Consider the following 24,471-nt stretch of genomic DNA (forward strand, 5'->3'; position numbering starts at 1 on the left):
TACATTTTAATATCACAAAGGATAGTTATTTCTCGATACCTTTAGCCCGGATACCATGTACCATTTACTACAGATTTCCTAAATATTCCTGTAATATTCATATAGAAAACATATTTCATATTATTCAACAGTTTTCATCATTGATTTTTGCGAAGAAATTTAAAACTGTAAACGTCGTTAATTATTAGCAATCAACGTTGATTAAGTTTAAGCTGTAAACAAATATGTAAAATCGGTTGTACATACCCTGGGGCTGGGATTGGGGTGGTTTGCGGATAATCTCTTGTCTAGGTCCAGTGTACTCGTGCCAGCGATATGTGCTTCTGTATTCTGAGTGAAGCTGCAACAGACAACCGCAATACATTACTTCCCTAGCTCAGATTCAGATACTTCCCTAGCTTATTAGATATGCATCTTAAAAGTAAACAATCTTGTGACGCAAATCGGTACTTTGGCCACTTATACATCACTCTGTGGTGGTTATGTTAGGCTGGGTTATCATAAATAGAAAGACTCATCTGGTATCGTTCGATTCATAACAAAACGAGGAGAGTCCTACAAACATATTTATGATAACCTAACCTAACACAACCGCCGCAGCGTGCTGTAAAATAAGTGGTCTCCGTACAATACCAAAGTACCCGAATGATGCAATCCCAATCCAATAATACAAACCCAAAATATGGCAACGGAGTAAAACATGTCGAATCTTGGCCACCGTCTTCGCCGAACAAGATTACACAGTGTACTTTATAGACCTACCGTGGATGCCTACCATCAAGATAAAGAAAAATATTATAACTACGAATTATCGCTCCATTTAACATGTGATAGATCGAACCAACAATCTCAAATGATCAGGAATGTTAATCAGTCCATTCATAATATGATTAAAATTTAATTGGATACTAGGGAGATGCCATCTAATATGTTATTCCATGCTAATATACACCAGCACCAATAGCACATCATTAATCCAAACAAATAATTTATGTTATAAAAGGATAATAACATGAGATACAATAGTAGTTATGAAAGGAGATGGTTTTGTGGAGAATTGAAATGAAATTGGTGGTTTTTGGCACTTTGAATTTCTCGATGTGAAATAGGTACACTAAAACGATATAATTAAATTGTTCGTCTGTTAAGTACAAACAAAATTAAAGAAGCCTACTTTTTATTTGCTTGAAATTATTAAGTTAAATTTTGAGTAAAATATCCCTTTCCGTGGTCGGGTTGAACTGGATTACAAACTCTTTCGTTTATTATACGTGAGTTTACACCAAATATAATTAATTATGTTCTGACAAACTTTTAAGAGTTTTGTTTGGTTTCGTCCACGCCCTGCGGAAACACACCGACGCATTGGCCTACGTATAAAATGTAATCGAATTGTGTTTTTGGCTTCTGAAAGTGATGTAGTTCCACACATAGGTCTTACCATGGAGACTACGGTAATACCGACTGCTCTAAAGGGAAATCTCACCTTGTTAGATTTTTAAAACTCAATCAGTATTCGAGAGGTTTGTTCTTTTCCTTTTAGTTGATCCACTACAGGAAAAAATCACATGTATTAAGATCCTAGCACGCCATTCATTTCTACATCTACACTGCAACTCATGAAGCTATGCGAATTGCTGGCTCGTAGCGAAACACTTTGTTTACGAACCGTCAGCTGTTTCCAAAGGTTTACTTTAGTGAAGTAGGCCAAATAAAATGCCAATACAACTAGCCTTTCCGTACAATTGTTGAATTGTTGATTCTAAATGGAATTTAATAGACATTCTTTGTATTAATGGTTCTAGGTAAAATATAAGGAAAACGAAAATCACAACTTGTACACATACTGGGATACGGACAAAGGCTCCTCGACAAATATGTCTATTTTTTTTTATCCTTTTAAGTGTTGTTGGTTCATACTTTTTTTCTAAAATAGCAAGTAATTGTATTCATCCATTCTTGAAAACATTTTTAGTCTGTCTTAAAAATACTAGATAGTGCTTTTTAAATTGTTTCAATTTAATCTACAGTACCAACATTTTTAGTTTATCTAAGGAAAGCCAATACAGATACCAAAATGTAATAATTACTGTGTTTAACTAACTTTTAAATGCATCAATATTCGAGATCTGTTAAAAACGCAAAAATCTTCGGTTACGTATGACTTTACGCAATTTCAGAGGTACATATGATTGTTAGTTCGTTTCGTAATTCAATTTAATATGCACTATAGCTGAGAAGCAGAGTCGTTATAGCGCTCGATCCTGAGAGTCAATGATGTTTCAAATCTGGACCTGATTGTCCTTGACCTTATATACGTGTATATGTATATATATAAATATAAATATATATATATATATATTAACATATAGGCCTAGATTAGCTCTGAATAAATAGTCCTGGTCAAATAACAGCCAGCTTAGAACGCTTGGAGTACAGCTCACAGATAGCTTGGAACGCTTGGAGTACAGCTCACAGATAGCTTGGAACGCTTGGAGTACAGCTCACAGATAGCTTGGAACGCTTGGAGTACAGCTCACAGATAGCTTGGAACGCTTGGAGTACAGCTCACAGCTAGCTTGGAACGCTTGGAGTACAGCTCACAGCTAGATTTGAACGCTTGGAGTCCAGCTCACAGCTAGCTTGGAACGCTTGGAGTACAGCTCACAGCTAGCTTGGAACGCTTGGAGTACAGCTCACAGCTAGCTTGGAACGCTTGGAGTACAGCTCACAGCTGGCTTGGAACGTTTGGAGTACAGCTCACAGCTAGCTTGGAACACTGACCACATCTGCGCGGTGGTGCGGGACCGTCCCGCACCGGACGAAGCTGTTTAGACTATTGAATCATATGGGAGCTTTCACACCAGTGCGGGTTCGCTCGGACAGTCATAAACCTCTGTTCGTTGAAAACACACCCGCACGAACCTTAACTTCCAATGCGGGACGGGACCGGATGGCTAGATTTTTTAGAACATGTACGCTTTCACACTGTCATGTGCGGGACATGGTTTCGTACGGTCACAAATCGGTAGTTTTGACAGCCTGCGTATATCAGTGGTCGAGTGTAGTTGATTTTGTAGTACTTTTGTTAACTTAACAGGGAAGTTTATTGTTTTCGATATGTAGGAAGAAATGTATATCGAGCACTAATTGATTAGTTTGGTCACAAATTATATTTTGGCATGGTTTGAAGGCCAGTGATGTGGGACAATACCACCACAACAGCAAACCATCTTACATTTTCATGATTAAACTTTTACAAAAAATTCATTAAACATGCCTGATTTATTTAATATACAAACAATTGGTTTAACGAAAACTTAAATTTTGTTATATTTGGAAGGTAATGAAGTGTTGTTTTAGCTAAATCCTCATACAAATATTTGCCTAAATATACATTTCGCCAGTGGAGTGAAGATATTACAAATTAATCGCCTTCGTTGTAAATGGTACATTTTGTATCCAATTGAAATTTAAATAGTACCTTATAGTATACGTATCTTATGGTACTTAAAATATACCTTACAAGTAAGTATTCTATCTTGACTTAGATCACTAGATACTAAAATAAGTCTTTGCAGAACTAACTGAATAATCATAACTGGACATTCATAGTATAATGAAGCACACCATATTTGAGTAAACAATAGAAAGCTTGTAGCTGTTTTTGCGAGGAGATCTGGGGAATGAGAAGAGAGAATGAAACAACAGACATAAACGCTTGTTTTTTAGAGCGGCGCCTAGTTGATGGCTTCATTTATAATAATTGGACCTGTCCGTGAAAACCACATTGGGGACTCTCTAGTGCATCACATATTCGATATTCCACATAGTTTTCGCATCTTTATCATTTTTTTGGCCCTGTAGATAATTTAGGGTTGTAATAAAACTGACGTAAATACTTTTGTAAGCAATACAGTGCATATTCTGACAGTTTAATTCTATATAAAACCGTCATGCATTATGTTGGAGTGTCATGTAGGCAGACAACCTAAAAGTGTAATAGTACCACCATCTATAGAGGATCGTTTAATAATTAAATGTTACACTTCTAGCATTAAACTTAACTTCATTTACATTCAACATTAACAGTTTACCAATTTTATAATTTTAAATGTCATGGCACAAATCAAAATTTCCCTTCCAAATAAATCCACCTATTTTCAACCTCCTGAAACAATAAAATATATTAAACAATAGTAAAATATTTCTGATTTTATTTTAATTAAATTTTGTGGCCAAAGTTGTACAAGTGATTGATTTATATGTAATTATTTGTGATACATTAAATGCATTTGCTTGACAAGCTAAGCCTTGCATTAAAAGATGTATATAAAAAAGATGTTAAAACTAGTTGATGTACCCATGCTTCGCAACGGAGAAAACGCTGAAAAAAAACACTTGTCCTTTAAACCAGTTGTAAAACATAGTAAGCCTACTTCCACATCCACCTTTGGTTCCAGAAACAAAATTCAATTGGACCTCTTGGTTTGATGAAATATCTTTGTTATATAAAGCAAGGCTACTTTATAAGACTGCCTGATGCATAACCATTATTTTAAACGTTCCATATTTAATGGTATTTAAATACTAACCATCGAGTAAAAAAATCATAGTTAAAGATATTAAATGCATTTTAGAAGCAAAATGTAAACTACGTTCTTCTTGGCTAATTGAAAATAGTGTTCTAGGAAAACACAACCACTCCTTTTTCTCAAAATGTCAAAAAGGTTCAAAATAGTTTTAAAACATTCATACATTGTAATCAACCTACTATTTCATGAAAATATATCAATAAAATTATTCTAATAATCTTTAAACTTTAAAAACCAAGGGAGAACGAAACTTACTATTAAACATCGCCTGTTTTAAATTTTACTTGCATATGTTTTGTTAGTAAACAGATCTAACTCAGATTCCTTCAAAATCCCTTACATGGGTATTTTTAAAACGGTCCCAGGGCTAAGCCCTGAAACTTATCACGAAATTGATGGTGCTTCAACCTACTCCATTAAATTCTACATTTATGTACCAAGTTTCGTGGCCATGGTCCAGCGGTATCTTATCACTGCAAATACAATTATTCAATCCAACATCTTCTTTTATACTTAAAGATGCAATAAATATAATAGTGGACGTCATAAATCACAGCGTAAGTACACATTAAAATGATACAAAACACATTAAATAACGTATCAATTCAACGAGGAGCTGGGAGCTGGTGGTAAACAAGGATGACGGCGCAAACACCCTTTTTAGCATTTGTAAGTAGGCTTAGTGTGTCTGATTACACGACCTTCATATACACTTTTACAAACAACACGGACCGAATGTGATCCAATATTCGCTGTTGTTTATTGGTGTTGCGATATATGTAAGCCACTACATATTAATATTTACAAATGTTTTGTACAACGAAGAACTAAAACACAATTTAATGAAACATGAAGAGAAAACGTATAGAAAAAAAAACAGACACCGTAACCTTAACATGATCTTAAACGGAAATTACCTTAACATTATCATACACGGGCATTACCACATTACTTTAACATGATCATAAACCGACATTAATACATTACCTTAACATTATCATAAACGGACATTATTACCGCATTACCTTAACATTATCATGAACGGACATTACCACATTACCTTAACATTATCATGAACGGACATTACCACATTATCTTAACATTATCATACACGGGCATTACCACATTACTTTAACATTATCATAAACCGACATTAATACATTACCTTAACATTATCATAAACGGACATTATTACCGAATTACCTTAACATTATCATGAACGGACATTACCACATTACCTTAACATTATCATAAACGGACATTACCACATTATCTTAACATTATTATACACGGGCATTACCACATTACTTTAACATTATCATAAACCGACATTACCACATTACCTTAATATTATCATGAACGGACATTACCACATTACCTTAACATTATCATGAACGGACATTACCACATTACCTTAACATTATCATAAACGGACATTATCACATTACCTTAATATTATCATGAACGGACATTACCACATTACCTTAACATTATCATAAACGGACACACGTTTTATGTTTTCTTTTTAATACAGAAAAAGAAATTTGGTTTCATTTCATCATTGTAGGACCAGCAGTTATATCACACACTGTTATACATTGATAAGTTCAATGTATGATCTTAACTAATCGACTAAAGGCAGTTTGGTGCCCGATGTCGTATTCAGTCGGCGAGTTCCGCTGGGATAACTAAATTCAAGGAAAGACATACATTTGGGCAGTGGTGCTGAGCACAGTTTTCTCATAAGTTTAAAAAGAAATTTCATTGTATTCGTTAACAAAATTAAAATTTGACATAGACAGTTTTACTTTCATAGTTGAAGTATGTAATGAAATAATGTTTGCCTACTATAACAGATAAATGTTTAGTTTATTCGGTCGTCACTCCAGAATCCCATGGATATGCTTCTAGCGGACTAATATTGTTTCAGAACGAAAATATTCCCTCAAGCAATGAAAAATAAGTTTAGATTTAACGTAAATAAAATTAAAGATTTTTCTTCAAGCATGAAGTGAACACTCGTACAACAGCAAAGGTTGCGAGGAAACCAACGACAACTCTAGAAGCAGCACCTGCTTTGGAAACGGCTAGGATCAAAGTGGAAGCATAATAATAGGCCAGTAACACCACTCTCTAATAGGTTATACATCTTGTAGTAGATATATGTTGACTGCTTGGAAACTGCTAGGATCAAAGTGGAAGCATAATAATAGGCCAATAACACCACTGTCTAATAGGTTATACATCTTGTAGTAGATATATGTTGACTGCTTGGAAACTGCTAGGATCAAAGTGGAAGCATAATAATAGGCCAGTAACACCACTCTCTAATAGGTTATACATCTTGTAGTAGATATATGTTGACTGCTTGGAAACTGCTAGGATCAAAGTGGAAGCATAATAATAGGCCAGTAACACCACTCTCTAATAGGTTATACATCTTGTAGTAGATATATGTTGACTGCTTGGAAACTGCTAGGATCAAAGTGGAAGCATAATAATAGGCCAGTAACACCACTCTCTAATATGTTATACATCTTGTAGTAGATATATGTTGACTGCTTGGAAACTGCTAGGATCAAAGTGGAAGCATAATAATAGGCCAGTAACACCACTCTCTAATAGGTTATACATCTTGTAGTAGATATATGTTGACTGCTTGGAAACTGCTAGGATCAAAGTGGAAGCATAATAATAGGCCAGTAACACCACTCTCTAATAGGTTATACATCTTGTAGTAGATATATGTTGACTGCTTGGAAACTGCTAGGATCAAAGTGGAAGCATAATAATAGGCCAGTAACACCACTCTCTAATATGTTATACATCTTGTAGTAGATATATGTTGACTGCTTGGAAACTGCTAGGATCAAAGTGGAAGCATAATAATAGGCCAGTAACACTACTCTCTAATAGGTTAGACACCTTGTAGTACATATCGGGTTGCTTTATCGATTGAACTTTGCCAGACATTTTCAGCATTTCAACTTGTGTAAGCTTGGATGTAGCTGATGGGATTTAGAATATAGGCTAAAATTATTGATATACAGCTGTACATGAGAATCTACAAAGACAAAAATAACATAAATTGAAATTTCGTATATATAATTATTGTGAGTATGTCCGTTAGTCGTTATAAAAACATGGGAAGCATTGTTCCGCATTTTGGAGGACCGGACCGAACCGGACCGAATTGGGTAAGTGTAGCCGCTGCTTAACCTGAGCAAACGCGCAAAAATCATGTTTGTACATTTACATTTTTACGAACGAACTCGTGAACCGACATGATCGGACTTGCAGAGCTTAAAAACAAATAACTTGTTACCTATATTGATGTTGTATCCCTAATGGTTATAGATAAAATTCCAAAAAATCTTTAAATTTAAAATGTCCATGTTATTCTTACGAACGATAACTAATCGGTTGTATTTTGCTTGTTTAAGGATATATTTTGATCAAATTTGGCAAATGTGTTTATTTTATAATAAGCTACTAACATTCCAATACAAATCTCCAATTCATTACCTTCTCTGTAGCAGCAAACCTAAGTACTAATTGTTATTAATGCTATTTAAATATAAAATATTTGCGACAATTTTAAGGGAATATTTCAGTGAAAATACACCCAGGTAAATGGAATTCGCTTAGTCTGCAGGTTTGCAGCGGCCGGGGTATTATCAGTCCGTAGGATATATCTAGCATTATTTTAATTACTCAATATTGTAGGGGGCTGGGTAATGGACACTGCCGATCCCGTAGTTTGGGATTATCAGTAGCTGTCCGTCTACTTATGGCATTTCCTGTCTCTTCTTAGACTTCAATTTAAACTTTAAATTTCAATTGCTATAGGCCAACACATTTTTAGTCTACATAACAGAAGTTAGTAGCCAGTTGGTTCAATGTGCTTGGGGACACGCAGTCCCTTAATGGTGGTTTTCAGACTGGAAGTCATCTAGTTTGCATAGAGTGTTGCAGTTTCTCAATTAATAAACATGTATAAATGAATACCTTACAAAAACTATAATGTCGTTTAAACTAAGGTCAAACTACCAAAGAATTGTCATGCAGCACTAAAGTGCAGAGAAAATTAATTTCATAAATAAATAAAAACGTTCGTAGGTGATATGCTAGTGATTGAAATTATTTTTTTTTAAATAATAAAAAGGTTAAATACCTGTAGTAGTGTCTGTGATCCTGGAATTTAGGTCAGCGACCCAGGTTTCGAACCTAAAGGTTCATTTTCAAGCAGGTACCATAGTTAAAAACACATATTCCTCTTCATGACTGTGGACTACAATATCACATTTGAAACTTTTTCAATTCCAACGTCTCATTTATGACCTAATAGTTTTAGTCGACGTTTCTATCAATTTTACTTTGCCTGGTTGCCTCTCTTGTAGAACAGCTGTACACGAAATGTAATATTTTACCAATTAGCTAATGTAGACACTAAATGACTGATTCCTAACCAGCTCGTAGACAAAGTTATTAGAAAATAATACAATACCGGGTTTCTTGCTTTCAGACAAATTAAGGAACCATTTTTAGATGTTCAATGATATTTAGATTCACTCAAGTATTCATTGAAATTGATTTAAGCATAACAAGTCTTTAAGTAGTATTATATAACCATTCGTCATTTTTCATTTTCATGTTTTATTTGATAGGAAATGTTTTCAAGATACGATTTACTTACGTTTGTAAAATAATTTTTCACAAAACATGTCTTAAAAACTATAACAAACAATTAAATTACCTTACACTATTTCCCTTTAATTTTGTATCAGATTAGGTTGCCCAGGATAGGGACAAAATTAATATAACATAGTAGGGGAAGTCAAAACAACTAAAAGTAATACCAGTGATCTACTAAGACGGTAAATCCATGTATCCCAAGTATACAGCTTACTGTATCGAGCTAACTTTAAACTGACTGTTTCAAAATTAAATATATGTGGCAAAAGAATATCAGATTCTGAAATAATAAAGTTTAATTTGAATAACACAAACAATACAAATAACAGCAATTCGAATAATTAAATGACCAGCAACAAATAGGCTCAACGTTTGAAGGCAAATGCCACGTTAGGGAAACTTAATTAAGAAAAATGCAATATTTGTCCCGAACCCGATAAATGAGCAATTTAGGTTTGATGTTCTACGATTCTTGCATGGTTTGGGTTTACGTCCCGTGAAAACACCACGGTTTCCCGATTAGAGTAGTTAAAATTAAAGTTGAACTCCTTGACGTACCGGTAGGCAAAATATTCAAGCTTGCTGAGTCTTCAAGCCCACTTATTTTCCACTTTCTATAATAATGAGTAACTGCAAAAGGAGCCTACAAATTGTTTTTGCTATGGATTAAGCCTGATCGACTCCCGGATAAAAGTTTGAGTAAAAGGAGTCAGATTGAGTATGTTTACACTTTTATCATGTTATAAGTTCTTTATATTGGGGTGATAAAAAACGTCAGCACACTTTTTTTGCAGTCGATCTGCTGGTGATGTTAATGATTACAATTGTACCTACACTACATTAATAAACTACTCTATTATTGTGGATTATATTTACTTTATAGAGTCTTTCTGATGATAATAATGTATAATACCCCCACCGAAAAAAAACATGCAGACTAGGCGAAATTCCATTTTCTTGATTAAATTTTCGATAATATATTTCCTTAAACATGTAAAAAATGCCCCTTTTAAATAACACTAGGTTTACGATAACTGGCCCTGTTACTATAGGGAAAGCATTTGAGTATTTTTAGTTAAAAGTTTATAGCTTATTATGGAATAAGCAAACTATTTAAATCTGATCAAAATATATCCACAAAGAAGCAAACTAAAACAGTTTAATTATTCCCCATAAGAAAAAATTTGGAATTTACTTAATAACGTTTGATGTTTTTTATCCTCTCCATAACATTTAAAAGTACAACAACGCCTCAACATACTAAATTATTAGTTTTTAAGTTCGACAAAATAGTTTCAAAGATTTTTATAATTTTATGTTTTGAGGGCCAAAAATGGGAAATCCGAATTTTTATCCCATAAAACCTCGTCCCCAATGTCCGATCATCCTGGTTCACGAACTCGTTCAAATAAACAGACGTAGATTTACACGTTCTTACACATAGACACACATATACATATCAATATTTTTTTTCTTTATATATGAATTTGAACACATTCTCTTTTCTCTTTTTTGGATTATCTTTTTGCCTCTGAGGACATCAAAACGATAAAACAAACCGGACCCGGGTCCAGGTCTTACCAAGACCCCACTAACTACAGTAGTGTAGTGGGGTCTTGGTCTTACCATGAGACATACGGTAACAGTTTGTTACATATATGTGAAGTTCGCTAATATAGAAATACACAATAAACCAAACGATAAAATGATCCCATATATTCACTTTCATATTTTTACGCACGATGGTGCGTGATAGGGATAAACAGACATCAGCTTTAGAACGACAAATTACATGGAAATAAACGGTATGAGTAGTCAGGCACATACTTTCTCCCATTGGCTTGTGAACAACACTTATCATAGCCCATGGGTAAGCACTAAGCAGTGGGAGGAGCTTTGATATTTTGTGGGGAAAATCAGAAATGTTGTAAAAACGTTCAAACCCTATCTTTTACAGCAATGGGGGCAACACCATTTCGCTAAGAGTTAAAAGGGATATAACTTCGTTTTTATTAAATTTCAATGTTTCTGTTATGTAATAGTGTTTTATGGGTTTTCATGGGGGGAAATAAAAAAATTTTAATAACTTTTTTGACAAAAATAGGGGTACCGTTCAGAGGACCGTTTTGTTTGGAGTTTGGATTTTTACGTAATTTCTTATTAAATTCCAAACAAAATCTTTCAAGCCGGTGTTTAGTCCGATATTCCGTTATTTAATGGTTTTATGGAAAAAACACCATCAAAAATCCAAGTAAAAAAAAAAACAACAGGAGATACAATGGATTATTTAGTACGTACATACAAAATGTCATCAAAATCGGACCATAGGTGTGGTCTGTGACTCTGTACAGATCCACACACACAGATATCACTTAATAACCACTTTTATGGTTCGTGGTGCCAAAACAGATGAATTAAGCCAAAACTCAAAGTAGATTTTTTTACGAAAACAATACTATTCCTGAGAAAGTAAAACCACAAATAACAAAATTAACAAACCTAAAGCATATTATACAAAAAATGTTTAAAATTCTAGAATGTACTAAATAAATCCAATGATTGTAATAATTGTTATTGATGGTACTAATACATGCACGCCAACTTTATAATTAGATTCAAAGAACATATTAAAACGTCTAAATAAAATTAAACCATAATATACAATTTTACAGGGTTTCTTCTTAGTTCGAAATATAGAAAAATATTAACCCCAATATCAACACATCAATTATAATTAACACAATTAAACCAAATACCCCCGCCGCAGCAAACCTGCAGACTAAGCGAATTGCCATTTGCCTGATTGGATTTACACTCAAATATCTCCTTAAAGATTACACATTTATTCACTATATTAATAGATTTTTTGTAAAATGTTAATATTTTAGTAAGAAATAAATGCTTTTTCCAGATTTGATCAAAATATGTTCTAAGACGAGCAAACTACAACAGTTTACTTATTCTCCATAAGGATAACATGGGAATTTTAAATTTACAATATTTTATAAATTTTAAAATGGCTGCCGTTTGAATGTTGATAACTTAAATAACTCAAGACAAAAGATAACTGAAATATAACTTTTTGTGTAAAAATAAGGCAAAGTTAGTCGGGAAACCCTTAATTTTGCCTTGTCTTACAGTATTTTTTTATTTTTTTATGAGATTTAAAGTTTCCAAAATGTATATTGAGAGAAATGTTAAAATTCATTCATTTCCCAAAGTCCCGAAACGTTTTTTTATAGACACCCTGAATACTAAGCTAAGTATAAACATAATAAATTAATTTCTTAAATGTTTTTCATACTATGATAAACAAATTATTGTGTTCACAAATTAACCATAAAGTAAAAGCAGTTCGTACCATAAATGTAACTATCAAAGCGTACATAATTGATTTCATGATTAAATTTCTTTGACGATTGATTTATTTTCTTTCCATTTATCGATGGTAGCCAAAGAAATGTGGAATTAAAACCACTTTAATGCAGTGATTTTTGTTCTGTGACTAATTGCGAATATTGCAATTGAATTGCAATTTCAATATGAAAGAGGAAGTAGACTTTATAGATTGCTGTTTAGTTGCTTACATATTAGTTAACTTCCGAAATTTACCGACGGTAAATACATATAACATTTTAAATATTACTTTTAACGTAAAGAATGACATGAAACGAGTCTATGCTAGTAAATGTCAAGATTTCGTAATTTATCATCAAAGAACTATATTAAAATATTACTACATCAAGAATCATGAATTTATTACAACAAATTACAATATGTACATTAATTTTGTAAAGTTTACCAACACATAACTTAAATATGCTAAGAAGTCTCCATGTTCTAAAACAGTTAGGTGTCCACTGGATAACCTACTAATTAGGGCCTACGAGATATAAATTATAATGGATTAATTATTCCTCCTATACAAACTATAACAGACAAAAAATTTATGCACGTAATGTGGTAAACGTGGAATGGAGGTTACCTCCCGCTATCTCCGCGTCCCGCCATCTCCGTGTACCGCTATCTCCGAATTTCAGAGTGACCCCTATAATCCTCGGTTACTTCTTGCGTTAAGACTTTCCGTTCAAACCTATCCTAACCTAACTTAACCTAACCTAACCTAACCTAACCTAACCTGACCTAACCTAACCTAACCCACGGGTTAAATTTTCATCAAATCTTCCATCCACGGAGCTTCGCAGCCGTGGATGCGATGACAGCTAACAACGCAGGCAGTGACTGGATTAAAAGGGTCACTCTAGAATTCGGAGATAGCGGGACAGATTTGGGTTCGGAGATAGCGGAACGCGGAGATAGTGGGAGCACACGGGAATGGATACAATGGCCGCGCGAATCAAAAATCCCGCGAATTCACTATCTAAATATTGTTGTCTGCGTTATTTAATTATCTTGGTTGGTTCCATTACATGAGTCTGTTCGATGGCTTATTTCTTTTTTTATTTATTTCATAATGCTGAAACTATCGGCCTACGAAATTTGGTGTGTTCGACTTTGTAGCTAATCACACATTCTGCAGATATGAGATGTTCCGCCACAAATCATATAACAACTATTCTCTTGATTTACATCAATAACGAAAAAGAAAACACAAGTGAGTATATTTAAAACCCACTTTATTTTATTATAAATACCTTGGCGTATCGTCTGCAGCTCCAAATTGTTGCAACACCATACATTATTTTCACTGAAGAAGAGTGTTTTTTTAAATGGCTTTAAAGCCGAAACATGTCACACCTATTTTTGAAAAGGTTGACAGTTGAGTCAATCGTCAACACTCAACTCAACCAACAACAGGATTTTGTATTTTTGAAATCGAACAGTGGAGAAGTGAGTTGGGAATCACTAGTTGAGTGACTCGTTTTGGAAATGAAGGCATGGGCCTACGACCGCACGAAATTCTGATGACGTCATTTTGAACCAATCACAATGCAGAGTTCTTGCGATCTTCGATCTAACCTCTTACTACTATAAAACCTGGATCCTTTTATCAGCTAATCTCAATCTACCATAATTTTGAGTCACTGAGGTAAACTGTCAACGTTAACTCCGTTCGTGAGAGATTGAGGTTATGTCTTGCTTAATCTTTGTGATTTCAAAAGTACCTTAATTGTATAAGTAAGCTCATTCAAAATAAAATTTACTATGGATGCTTGTTTTAGGTTGTAGCTCATTATAGGTATAACCGAAATAAATTATTTCCTTTCTTCGTCTCTATTTCAGAACACATCACCTTATTTTAGTTTCCTTCGTCGTTTTTATTTCATGTTATTTTTAATTGTGTTTGTATTTAGGTTAAAGCTTAAATGGATATTGCCATTGTTTTAATTAATTTGATCCCTCTATTATGTGAATTATTAACAATTAATTTATTATGAGAAACAAACTAACTATGATATTGTTTCTCTTTACCACAATCTTTAATAAATCATAATAACAATTATCTTATAATAAGTTAAATAGTAGGCCTAGTCTATTTCAAAGTATTGCAAACATACCAACAAGGATAAACCCCTTGATTTGATAGTCTAGTATTGACACAGTAAATAAAATAAAAACACATTTTTTTCTACAGAAAACAATTGCATAAATTATTGGGTGCTATGGCATTGACAACAAATACATAACCTCTAATCACAAATAGCTAGTAGATTAAAGCAAAAACAATATGGCGTCGACTCAAAAAGAGCAATTTTTGCCGAAAGATGAAGAAGAAAGTGCAGCCAACCGTCCACTCAAAAGCTCGATAGGTGGTGAGTAGTTTTAGTTGGATAAGTCAACTGTCAATCGTTTGAAAAATACGAAACGATTGGAAAGTGAGTGACTCAAAGTCAACTCGACAGTCAAATATTTCAAAAATAGGGCCCCAAGTCACAATCTGGAACTGCAGACAAAAAGTATTTGTATCGACAGTGTAAAAGAAATTAGTTAAATCAAAATATAAAATATCTTTTTAAACTGTAACATACATTTTTTCCCCAGCTTAACATATCGCTACCATATTGTCGATATTAAATCCCTTTGAATATAAAAACAAAATTTGCGTAGTTAATGGTTTTAATGTAAGCGTGATACTAATAAACCACAAGTAAACGTTCAAGTTTAAATGCTTAAGAATTAGTATCCAACGTTGTGAGCCTACTGATTGTCGAAGGTAATGCATTATTCATTAAAAGTAATAAGCGTTAGGCCCCTCGCCCACTATACGATTTCGGTCGTACGACACTGTGTCGTACGATATTCTTATCGTATGTGTGGTCCTCGCCCACTTTACGACACTTTATCGGATAAATGACCAGGTAGCCCTGGAAGAGTGAGGTGTGTTGCGCAATATCTTAAAACAGTGGTTTCGTATCAAATAGTAAAACAATGATTCCGTTACGTGTTGTTGCAATGTGGCTGCTGTGGCGTAGATTAAGCGACAGTGGCCAATGTATGTCTACAGCATTAAAGAAATCATTCTTTTTGTGTAGATTATTTCTTAATGTATTAAATGTATTAGTTAATGTATTAAAAGAAATTTTCAAATTCTATAAGTCCATGCCTTTTACAGGTTTTTAAATTTACCATAACTATCATAGGTTTTTGGGATAGTCTGGTGAAAAGTTTGTATGTTTCAATTTTTTTTATTCGTTTTTAAATATTAATGATTGAAGGTTATTAATATAATCTGCAAAAAGCAATAAATATGATCAAATTGTAAAAAATATATATTAAGATCAAAATTAGGCCTACGTAAAATAATGGTTGAAAAAAACCAAGCGATATATCAAACATTATAATATAAAAGTATGAATGGATAAAAAAAATATTTATTCACGATAAGAAATACGCAAGAGAATAGTAAAAAAGGCAGAACCCAGTGATATAAAAACTATAATAATGAAGAAGTATGAGTTAATTGTAAAAATTATTTATAGGACTACTGGGGAGAACGCACGACATACGATAAAAATCGTATTATGGGCGATCGCCCATTTGATCGTGTACGCCACTGCGAGTTAGACAGTCGTACGACAGTCGTGGATCACAGTCGCAGTGGACGACTGCACCACGACAGTTTGTCGTAGTCGTGAGATTATCGTATAGTGGGCGATCGCTCATAAGATCCAATGGTTCACTACTGGAATGTTGTCGTTCCGACACAGTGTCGTACGACCGAAATCGACAAACTGTCGTGGTGCAGTCGTCCTTATACAGTATCAAGAAGCATCAATGATGACACTTCAAACAACAATATTATAACAAAACTCTGTGTCGAGTCGTGGTTTATGTTTATGACTGTATATTGAATAACAAGTGAACGACAAGTCTTGTTACATGACTCATAAGTACGTATGCTATATACGAAACTCACTTGTAATCCAACGTCAAAGAAATTATAAGCTTGTGATGTATAAGAAGAAGATGTTAATAAGATTCTTTGAGTTTCTCTTGGGTACGTGGGACGAGAAAACTTCAAACGACACCTTTCTGGGAAATGTATACGCTCAGAGTTGTTATTACACGGAATATGGATAAATCACGTAATAATAGGACATATACCATGATAAATATTAACGAAGTTTATAATTCAAAATTGCTAGGTCCAGGTTAAATATTTTTTTTATAAAAACATTTTTTTTAATAACATGTTTGTAAACGCACTAAACAGTAGAAAATTATTTATAAATATGTGGAGAGAATAAACACTTGTAAGGTTTAAAACGAAAATGGTTGGACGCATGAAATGGTCATTTACGAATCTTTATTATTATCTATTGCATGCGCCCAACGTTTTTCGTTTTAAACCTTACAAGTATTTATTCTCTCCACATATTTATAAATTATTTTCTACTTTTTAGTGCGTTTAAAAACGTGGTACCCTATTTAAAAAAAGATTTTTTTGTTTAAAAATTATTTTCTAAGTTTTAATCTTTAACGTGTAAGTATGTTAAATCTATTTATATGGCCTGTCAATATATAACCAAAATATTTTTATTGTAATCAGATGTTTTATTTATACATTGAAATTTTTTTTTAGAATCTCTTGGGAGCAGAACCTGTATCCCAGAACCAGCAGAACCACTGCTCTTTGAACAAACTGTCAAATTAAAGTATTTATAGCTGACTTAATATAATTCATTATTTACATTCTTCCAAAATGTAATCATTGAAAATTTGGAAGCCCATAGGATGTAGCCCAAGGGAAATATGAGAATATAATAATTTGATATTGCATTGTCGTCCATTTCTGAGCTATGTTTCAAGTTTCAAGTCTCTAGCTCATCGGAAGTTAATTTAAAATTGATTGCAATATTTGTACCAAACAGACAATAAAATACAGCCACAAAGATAACGATAAAACATAATGGAAAAGCATGTAAATTAGAATATAAAACTTAAATATGGTACACGGTGTTTTTCAACGCAACCCTAATTACAAGTACGGAGAGTTACTGTTTAAGGACAAACCAAGCTAATAATTTGGCAGACCTACTTCCTTAAATTCATTACCTATCTACTGATATGCATTATTCATTGTTATCCACACGATTTATTGTTGTTATAAATTTGTTGCGGATAAGTCTCAACATGGTGTTTTGCAGCTCCAAGAATATGTATTGTATGCCTACCTTTTTTTGTTTCCTACAATTCTGTTTTATTTTTTTTATAATCTAATAAATTAGATACTGGAATCTCCTCAAGGAAACTTATTTACAAATATTTCTAAGCATAAAACTTTATGTTTAGCAAATTTCCCATATAGGCAATAAGCTGCTTCAGTAGGTCTCATTGCAAGACCTAGACGCTGCATGATTTCATGTTTTCGCTTTGAAAACACACTTTATTACCCTCCCTTTAGCAGCAAACCTAAGTACATATTGATGTTCTTTGGTCCAGAATCACTTCTTGAATATTAAAATGGTATAAAATTACCTGATTCCTGTGATGACAAAACGTCTGTCCGTGCCGCGTCGTGTGTGGAACTAGTTTCCGAATTTATGTTAATCGCCTGTCATTATGTTTTGTGTTTTATTTATTTAAATGTTATTGTCTTATTGTATGTGTGTTGTGTTCTTAAAACTCGACGATCTCGCAAGAGTGACAACAAGAGCCTAATGATGAGGCTATAACCTTGAAACCGGTTGCTCAATACAACAAATTTAGGATCACAGACAGAATCAGGTAATTTTATACCATTTTAATAAACATAAGTACTCGTTAAACCTGATGTAAGGAATAAATCTGACCTGTTAAAGGAAATACTTTTGAGAAAATCCAATAAGGAAAATAGAAATTCGCTTAGTCTGCAGGTTTGCTGTAGCAAGGGCTTTTAATACATTACTCTACAAAACCCCATCTTTGAGTAGCTTGCGAAAACACTATGTCTAGTCCTTTTTTTTATAAATGTCCAATAAAACTAAATCTTGTAGATAACAATGCAAAAATGCATATTGACTGTTTGGTAGTGAAGTCAACACAGCAGGGCTGCCGACTTATGGGCTTGTTTTATCTAAAAAGTGACTGTACGTAATTGTAATTTGGGTTGTGTTAAAAAAACATCATATACCTAACAACGCCAGAATAGATTAAGTGTTCAAATAACTTCTGAAGGAAACAAATGTAATAGAAATCCCACAATTGAATAAATTACGCAAAATATAGATACATTTTCACAAAAATTGTGAACAAAGTCCGATGGAAACAAAATACCATTATCATAGCAAGCCAGACAGGAAAAATTTCCGATTGGAATATTGAATAAACAGTCTGAGTGTTTATTCAAAACAGTTTATAATGGATTGTAATGCACACTATCAACGCCCAGTATATATATAACATTGTTAACTACTTGTATTTTCTGCTAAGAGGGGGCCATTTTGATTACATTTTAATATGTAGATTTGCTATGAAATTTTAAAAGTCTACAATGAAATAATGATTCGTTCGGGGATTCGAGTTGGTAACAATCCGCTGTACACAAACTCCCTCCTTAATTGTCACCATTCCACCACTAAAAAGCTGCACTTTAGCTGTGATTACCCATGCAGCATTCTTGTGAAACATTACAATCATTTCATGAATTAAATATTTAAACAGTAGGTAGATACTCAATGCATGTAGTTTTTATTAATTAGGCAAAAAATAAAGAATTAGAAAAGAAAACAGTTACTGATTAACAACATGATATTTTGTAATAATAAGTTAAGTAAAAGGAATTCGAAATTAATTTAGTGTCGATAAGATATCCTTATCCACAAATAAATTATTTTTAATGTACCAAGCTTAAGAAATGCGGATCTAGACCCCTAACCGAGCCCTTCATGACGGTGCCAAAAAGGAAGCGAATAACATTTATGAAGAATCAATATGGCGTCTCCTGTTCCGAGGCAACAACTGTATAATATTCGCACAATCTCAAACTTTAGTGGCTAAAAGTTCCGGCTCTACAACACAATGTATCCATTTGCCATCTACAATAGACAGAGAAGTGGTAAGGTAACTTGCTACTGATTTGTAGGCGGGTATCTAAAATACAAGCTGGGTAAAAGATAACTGACCCCTTCAACATTTTTAAGTATGCTTTAATTAATCGTTGGTAAGTTATTAAAAAATAAACATTGATATGTGCATGTTTATATAAAATGGGTTAGATCGTTGATTTAATAATAAATTATATTATTTTTACTTTTTGTGATATTTTATCTGTTCCTATTATTTACTGATAGTAGTCAGTAAGCACTCTATTCGATCAGCGATAAAGACCGTTAAAGGCAGACCCATAAACTAGGGTAAGGGAGAAGGGATGACGATAGTTACTCCTCCCTAGGAATAGAGTGAGCGCACTTTTACTACCCCGTCCGTCGCAGCGAATCATTGTCCACAAGTGCATTAGGCCTAGATAAAGTGATGTTTACGTTTTCATCCATCAAACATATATTCAAAGTTTAAATTTTCAAAATATTTAATGAATTTTGCACATTGTGCAGAGTAAATGTGTTTGATCATCTATCCCGTTACATTGCACCACCAAGTCTTTAATATATTAGTAATCCTTTTTTAATCGTGAATAGGCTAACGTAGAAGCTAGAAAAGCTTAACTTGGGAATGACTGGGACGGGTGGCGTCGTCCTGTAATCCAGCTACTAGGAGGTCACGGATTGTGGATATTTATAGGTATGCACTGTGGATGGGATACTCCCTGGTGTGGATTAACGTCCGCACTAGTGAGTATTACGACCATCCGCAGTACTATCCTGATAATTAGACCAATTCGTATATACCAAGGAAAAAATGTGGTTCGGACTCCACTATAAACTGTAGGTCCCTTAGTTGCCATTAGCTGTTTGGGCTATTAATTGACAGCTGTGTCTAAGGAATGTCGGCCTTAGTCACTAACAAGACTACAAGATCGCGCCACTCATCCTACACTCATCTCCATTCATACTTGGCTTAAAATACCTACATTGTATGGTCACCATTTCATAAGAAAGTATTAAAGTAAAGTATTAAAGTAAGATTCTCATTATTCCATCATCACTTACACCGTATAGTGTTTTCCATTGCCATGTTTGAAATGTAGATAATTAAAATGAGTTATCAAAGTCTATGTTTTATAGACACTGTTGATAATTTATAGAGTCGCTATTAATAGTAATACGTGTGGTCCATAATAACCGCTATCATTTTGTTTTGTGATAGCTCAGCTAATTCATGGGTTAGAGAGATGATGTTTGCATTGGACGGTTCCTTAATCAATAGCATTTTTGTAATCATAAGTTGTTCAAGCTATTCAACTTCTCTAATGGAGGTGGCAAAAAATAAATAATGTCTGAAATCTATGCAATGTCGAACGATCGTCGGTTATCGTCAACAACGTCTTGTGATAGTTTGTTGTAGGGCTACTTGAAGAGCAAGGTTTCCACCACGAAACCTTAAACTATTGCAGATCTGAAGAACAGGATTCGGAAGAAATTGCCGCAATACCAAAGTCCATGATACGGCGGCTAGTTACGAGTTTAAAAAAATATAAACATGCTTAGATGACGGTGGACATCATAAGGGATGTCATATTCCATAAGTAAAAATGGTTTAGCTATATAAATATTTTGTAAATATTTCCTTGAGTTGTAATAAACTAATTGCTAAAAAAATAAAATAATAAATAATAAAATAATTGCTATTTTACACAACGTTGTTTTATTTATCATTTCACACCCGCAAAGAAACACTGCTTGGATGTCAAATTATTTATTTTTTATGCCACCTCCAAGTTAAATGATTTGAACAGCTTATTACGAAAAAATCTTATTAATTAAGGAACCATTCAACGCAAAAATCATCTCTCTAACCCATGAATTAGCTGAGCTGTCACAAAACAAAATGTTAGCAGTAAAATGGACCACTTTGATACAACTCGCCAAACCCTGATCATCTTGATCACTTTGTAGTAGTGAGAATCAGGAATTGGTTTTACAGTAACATGATTTGGTGCAGTTTTTTAACCATGAGCTCCGAGCTGTGAAGACTGGAAAAGCCAACTACTTGAATATTCACCCGAATAAATATACATAAACATAAAACATGGTAAGTTAGTCAACAATAAAGAAGGCGAGGGATTATGATTTAAATCTGAGTCTATTTTCTGTTCTGAGATAGGTCAGGATTTTCGCTATGCGACACTTTAAGCGTCGAGTCCCATAATCAACTTGCTAGTGGTCTTTACTTAAGTTAGACATTGAGTTTGTATGTTTCCATTGATGATGATAGGTATCAGCCCAGCGAAATTGGATTTTAACTCATAATATGTGTATAAGTCGATTTAAATATCATGAAAAGTAATTTACTTACACTTCCTGGGAGTATTTAGGAAAATTAGCAATGCAAAACGTCTAACTATGTTAAATAACATGCATCTATGTAAATAACCATGTTAAACGTCATGCATATATAAATTGTTTTTTATTGATTTCCTAATACGACCTACGATTCTGTTTAATAATTTAAAACAATGCAACTTGTATGCGATTAAACTTTTGATGAAACGAACAAAGAATATGTTATGAATTAGTCTTATATACATATGACTGTAAATCGAAGTTTTGAGGAAAGTCTATCACAGATATTTACCAAGTCTCCTAATTACGTTTAGGCGTCGTTATATGATGTTACACTACATCAATCTCGATTTACTTTAATTTGTGGATAATTTTTTCCATCAATATTGTGTTCGTCTGGGGAAATCTACAAACTTAATGTTTGTTGAGCAATTGCAGGCATATATGACAAACAAATCATGTATCACCGAGATTTGTTTGATTTATGACCGCTCTGCATCCTCTATTTCTTAGACTGCCTTGTCAGAATTATATCTCATTGAAAACTTTTTAATGTAGAGATATGAGGACCTCGAATTTTGTTTTTGATATTTGGTCGAATCTACAACAAAAGCCAGATCCCCAATCCTCCTCTCCCCAGGCGGTGTAAGAGCAATTCGCCGATTCACCCTCACTAGGGCATTCACCCCCTCCCCCTAACAGCTGATGAGGGGAAGGCCAATCGATCAGATCTCTAACCAAGGGTTTCCCTTCAATCGTTACCCTTTAAAAATTATAAGTATTCTCTCTAAACTAGAGCACCGCAGTCGCTGTCTTCAGTTACGTTCAGTTATATAGCACAATAATAAGCAATGCACATAAAATAGTTGTTCTATAATATATGCATACATATAATGTATTCGCTATGATTGCCTCTGTACTGCTGCTATCAGAATAATCTATTTTATTCTGTCTCGTAACTTAAAGCTTCATCTTCTAATGTACATGATATGACTAATATTTGAACTGTGGGGTAGTATCCAATAAAATCCGTACCAATAACAGTAAAACCTGAAAAAAATAATATATTTTCATTATTATTGCGTCACTATTAAAATGTGCGAGGACTAAAAATTACGGATAGGTAACTAAGCTATATAACAATTGACTCTGGTGGCCAGTGGGGACACCAAATGTATCAGAGATAACCCTTTAACACCGTTCAGCGACGTAAACCTCGTGGTAGCGATCGTTTTAAGCCTCTGTTTTTGTATTCGGAACGAAGGCTAGCTAACCACACCCGTGATATATCACTTGGCCAGACAGCACGTACTGTAGTATTTGATCATACCACAAACACAGCGCCAGCGCCACGGCCCAACCTTCTACCAACAAATTTTTTTTTTTCATATTAAATACCCACCCACATTAAATCAAAAGTTAAAAACCAATAGTGTCTTAAATTCTTACGGAAAGTAAATACAGATACGTCTTATAACACTTAAAACATATATTTACGCTTATACTACTCACAAGACGGTAAATATACAAAAGATGGTAAGTGGTGGTCGATTTCGATTGGTCTGATGATGATTGGAGTGTCCAATCGAAATCGATCACCACTTACCATCTTTTGTATGTTTACCGTCTTGTGAGTAACAGTATAAGCGTAAATATATGTTTTAAGTGTTATAAGACGTTTCTTTATTTACTTTCCGTAAATTTAATAACACGTACAATACTGATCAAGAAGTTATTTAAATTCTTATAAACAAAATATTGTAACTCGCTACTGCAAAATACAATTGAATTGTCTGGTTATATAGATACCAAACCAATATAACTTGAATCACTAATCGTTCATCAAATTAATCAAATACGAATCAATTCGATGTGGTAACAGAACTGAATCTGTTTAGTAAAAAGAGTAAGTAAGAGTATATTAAAATTTGATCGATGTTTTATGTTCTTTACAAAACCTTTTGATTGTTAGCTGTTCAATCAACGGTGCTGTTAACTGCTGTTACAATCAATGATTGAGTTTACTTATAATCACTGAGGGCCGCACATTTTAAATTTAAATAATTAGGTACCTAAATCGTACATTACTACAACTACTTTGTAAATCCATTTTGATAATCCACAGGGGTAATGTACCATTCCTACAAGTTGTGTGTATTGTAAAGATTGCGAGAGTAAAGACGAGATCTAAAAATGGGCTAAAACGGGTAATGATCAGCAAAGACCTCAATGTTCAACAAGACGTAGCCTTTTCATGAGCGTAAGCATAGCACTATAACATGGAGGGGCCTTTTTAAGGGTGGAAATGGAGGGTGATATAAATATATGGCAATGAATGT

At 33.7% G+C, this 24,471-nt stretch overlaps 1 protein-coding gene across 10 annotated transcripts in view; it reads right to left on the bottom strand.

Moving 5' to 3' along the window:
• The window catches only part of LOC128997907 (nuclear protein MDM1), a 105,605-nt gene that overhangs the window by 78,352 nt on the left and 2,782 nt on the right, over window positions 1-24,471 (bottom strand). For all 10 annotated transcript variants that reach the window (XM_054423726.1, XM_054423723.1, XM_054423725.1 and 7 more), the window contains exon 2: window positions 247-340. In XM_054423726.1, coding sequence (XP_054279701.1) covers window positions 247-340 — 94 coding nt within the window. The remainder of the gene's footprint in view (window positions 1-246; window positions 341-24,471) is intronic.

This window comes from Macrosteles quadrilineatus, unplaced genomic scaffold (genome assembly GCF_028750875.1).
Source record: "Macrosteles quadrilineatus isolate MER2022 unplaced genomic scaffold, UCM_ALF_1.0 Scaffold_7__1_contigs__length_78375512, whole genome shotgun sequence".
In the NCBI taxonomy this organism is placed as follows: domain Eukaryota; kingdom Metazoa; phylum Arthropoda; class Insecta; order Hemiptera; family Cicadellidae; genus Macrosteles; species Macrosteles quadrilineatus.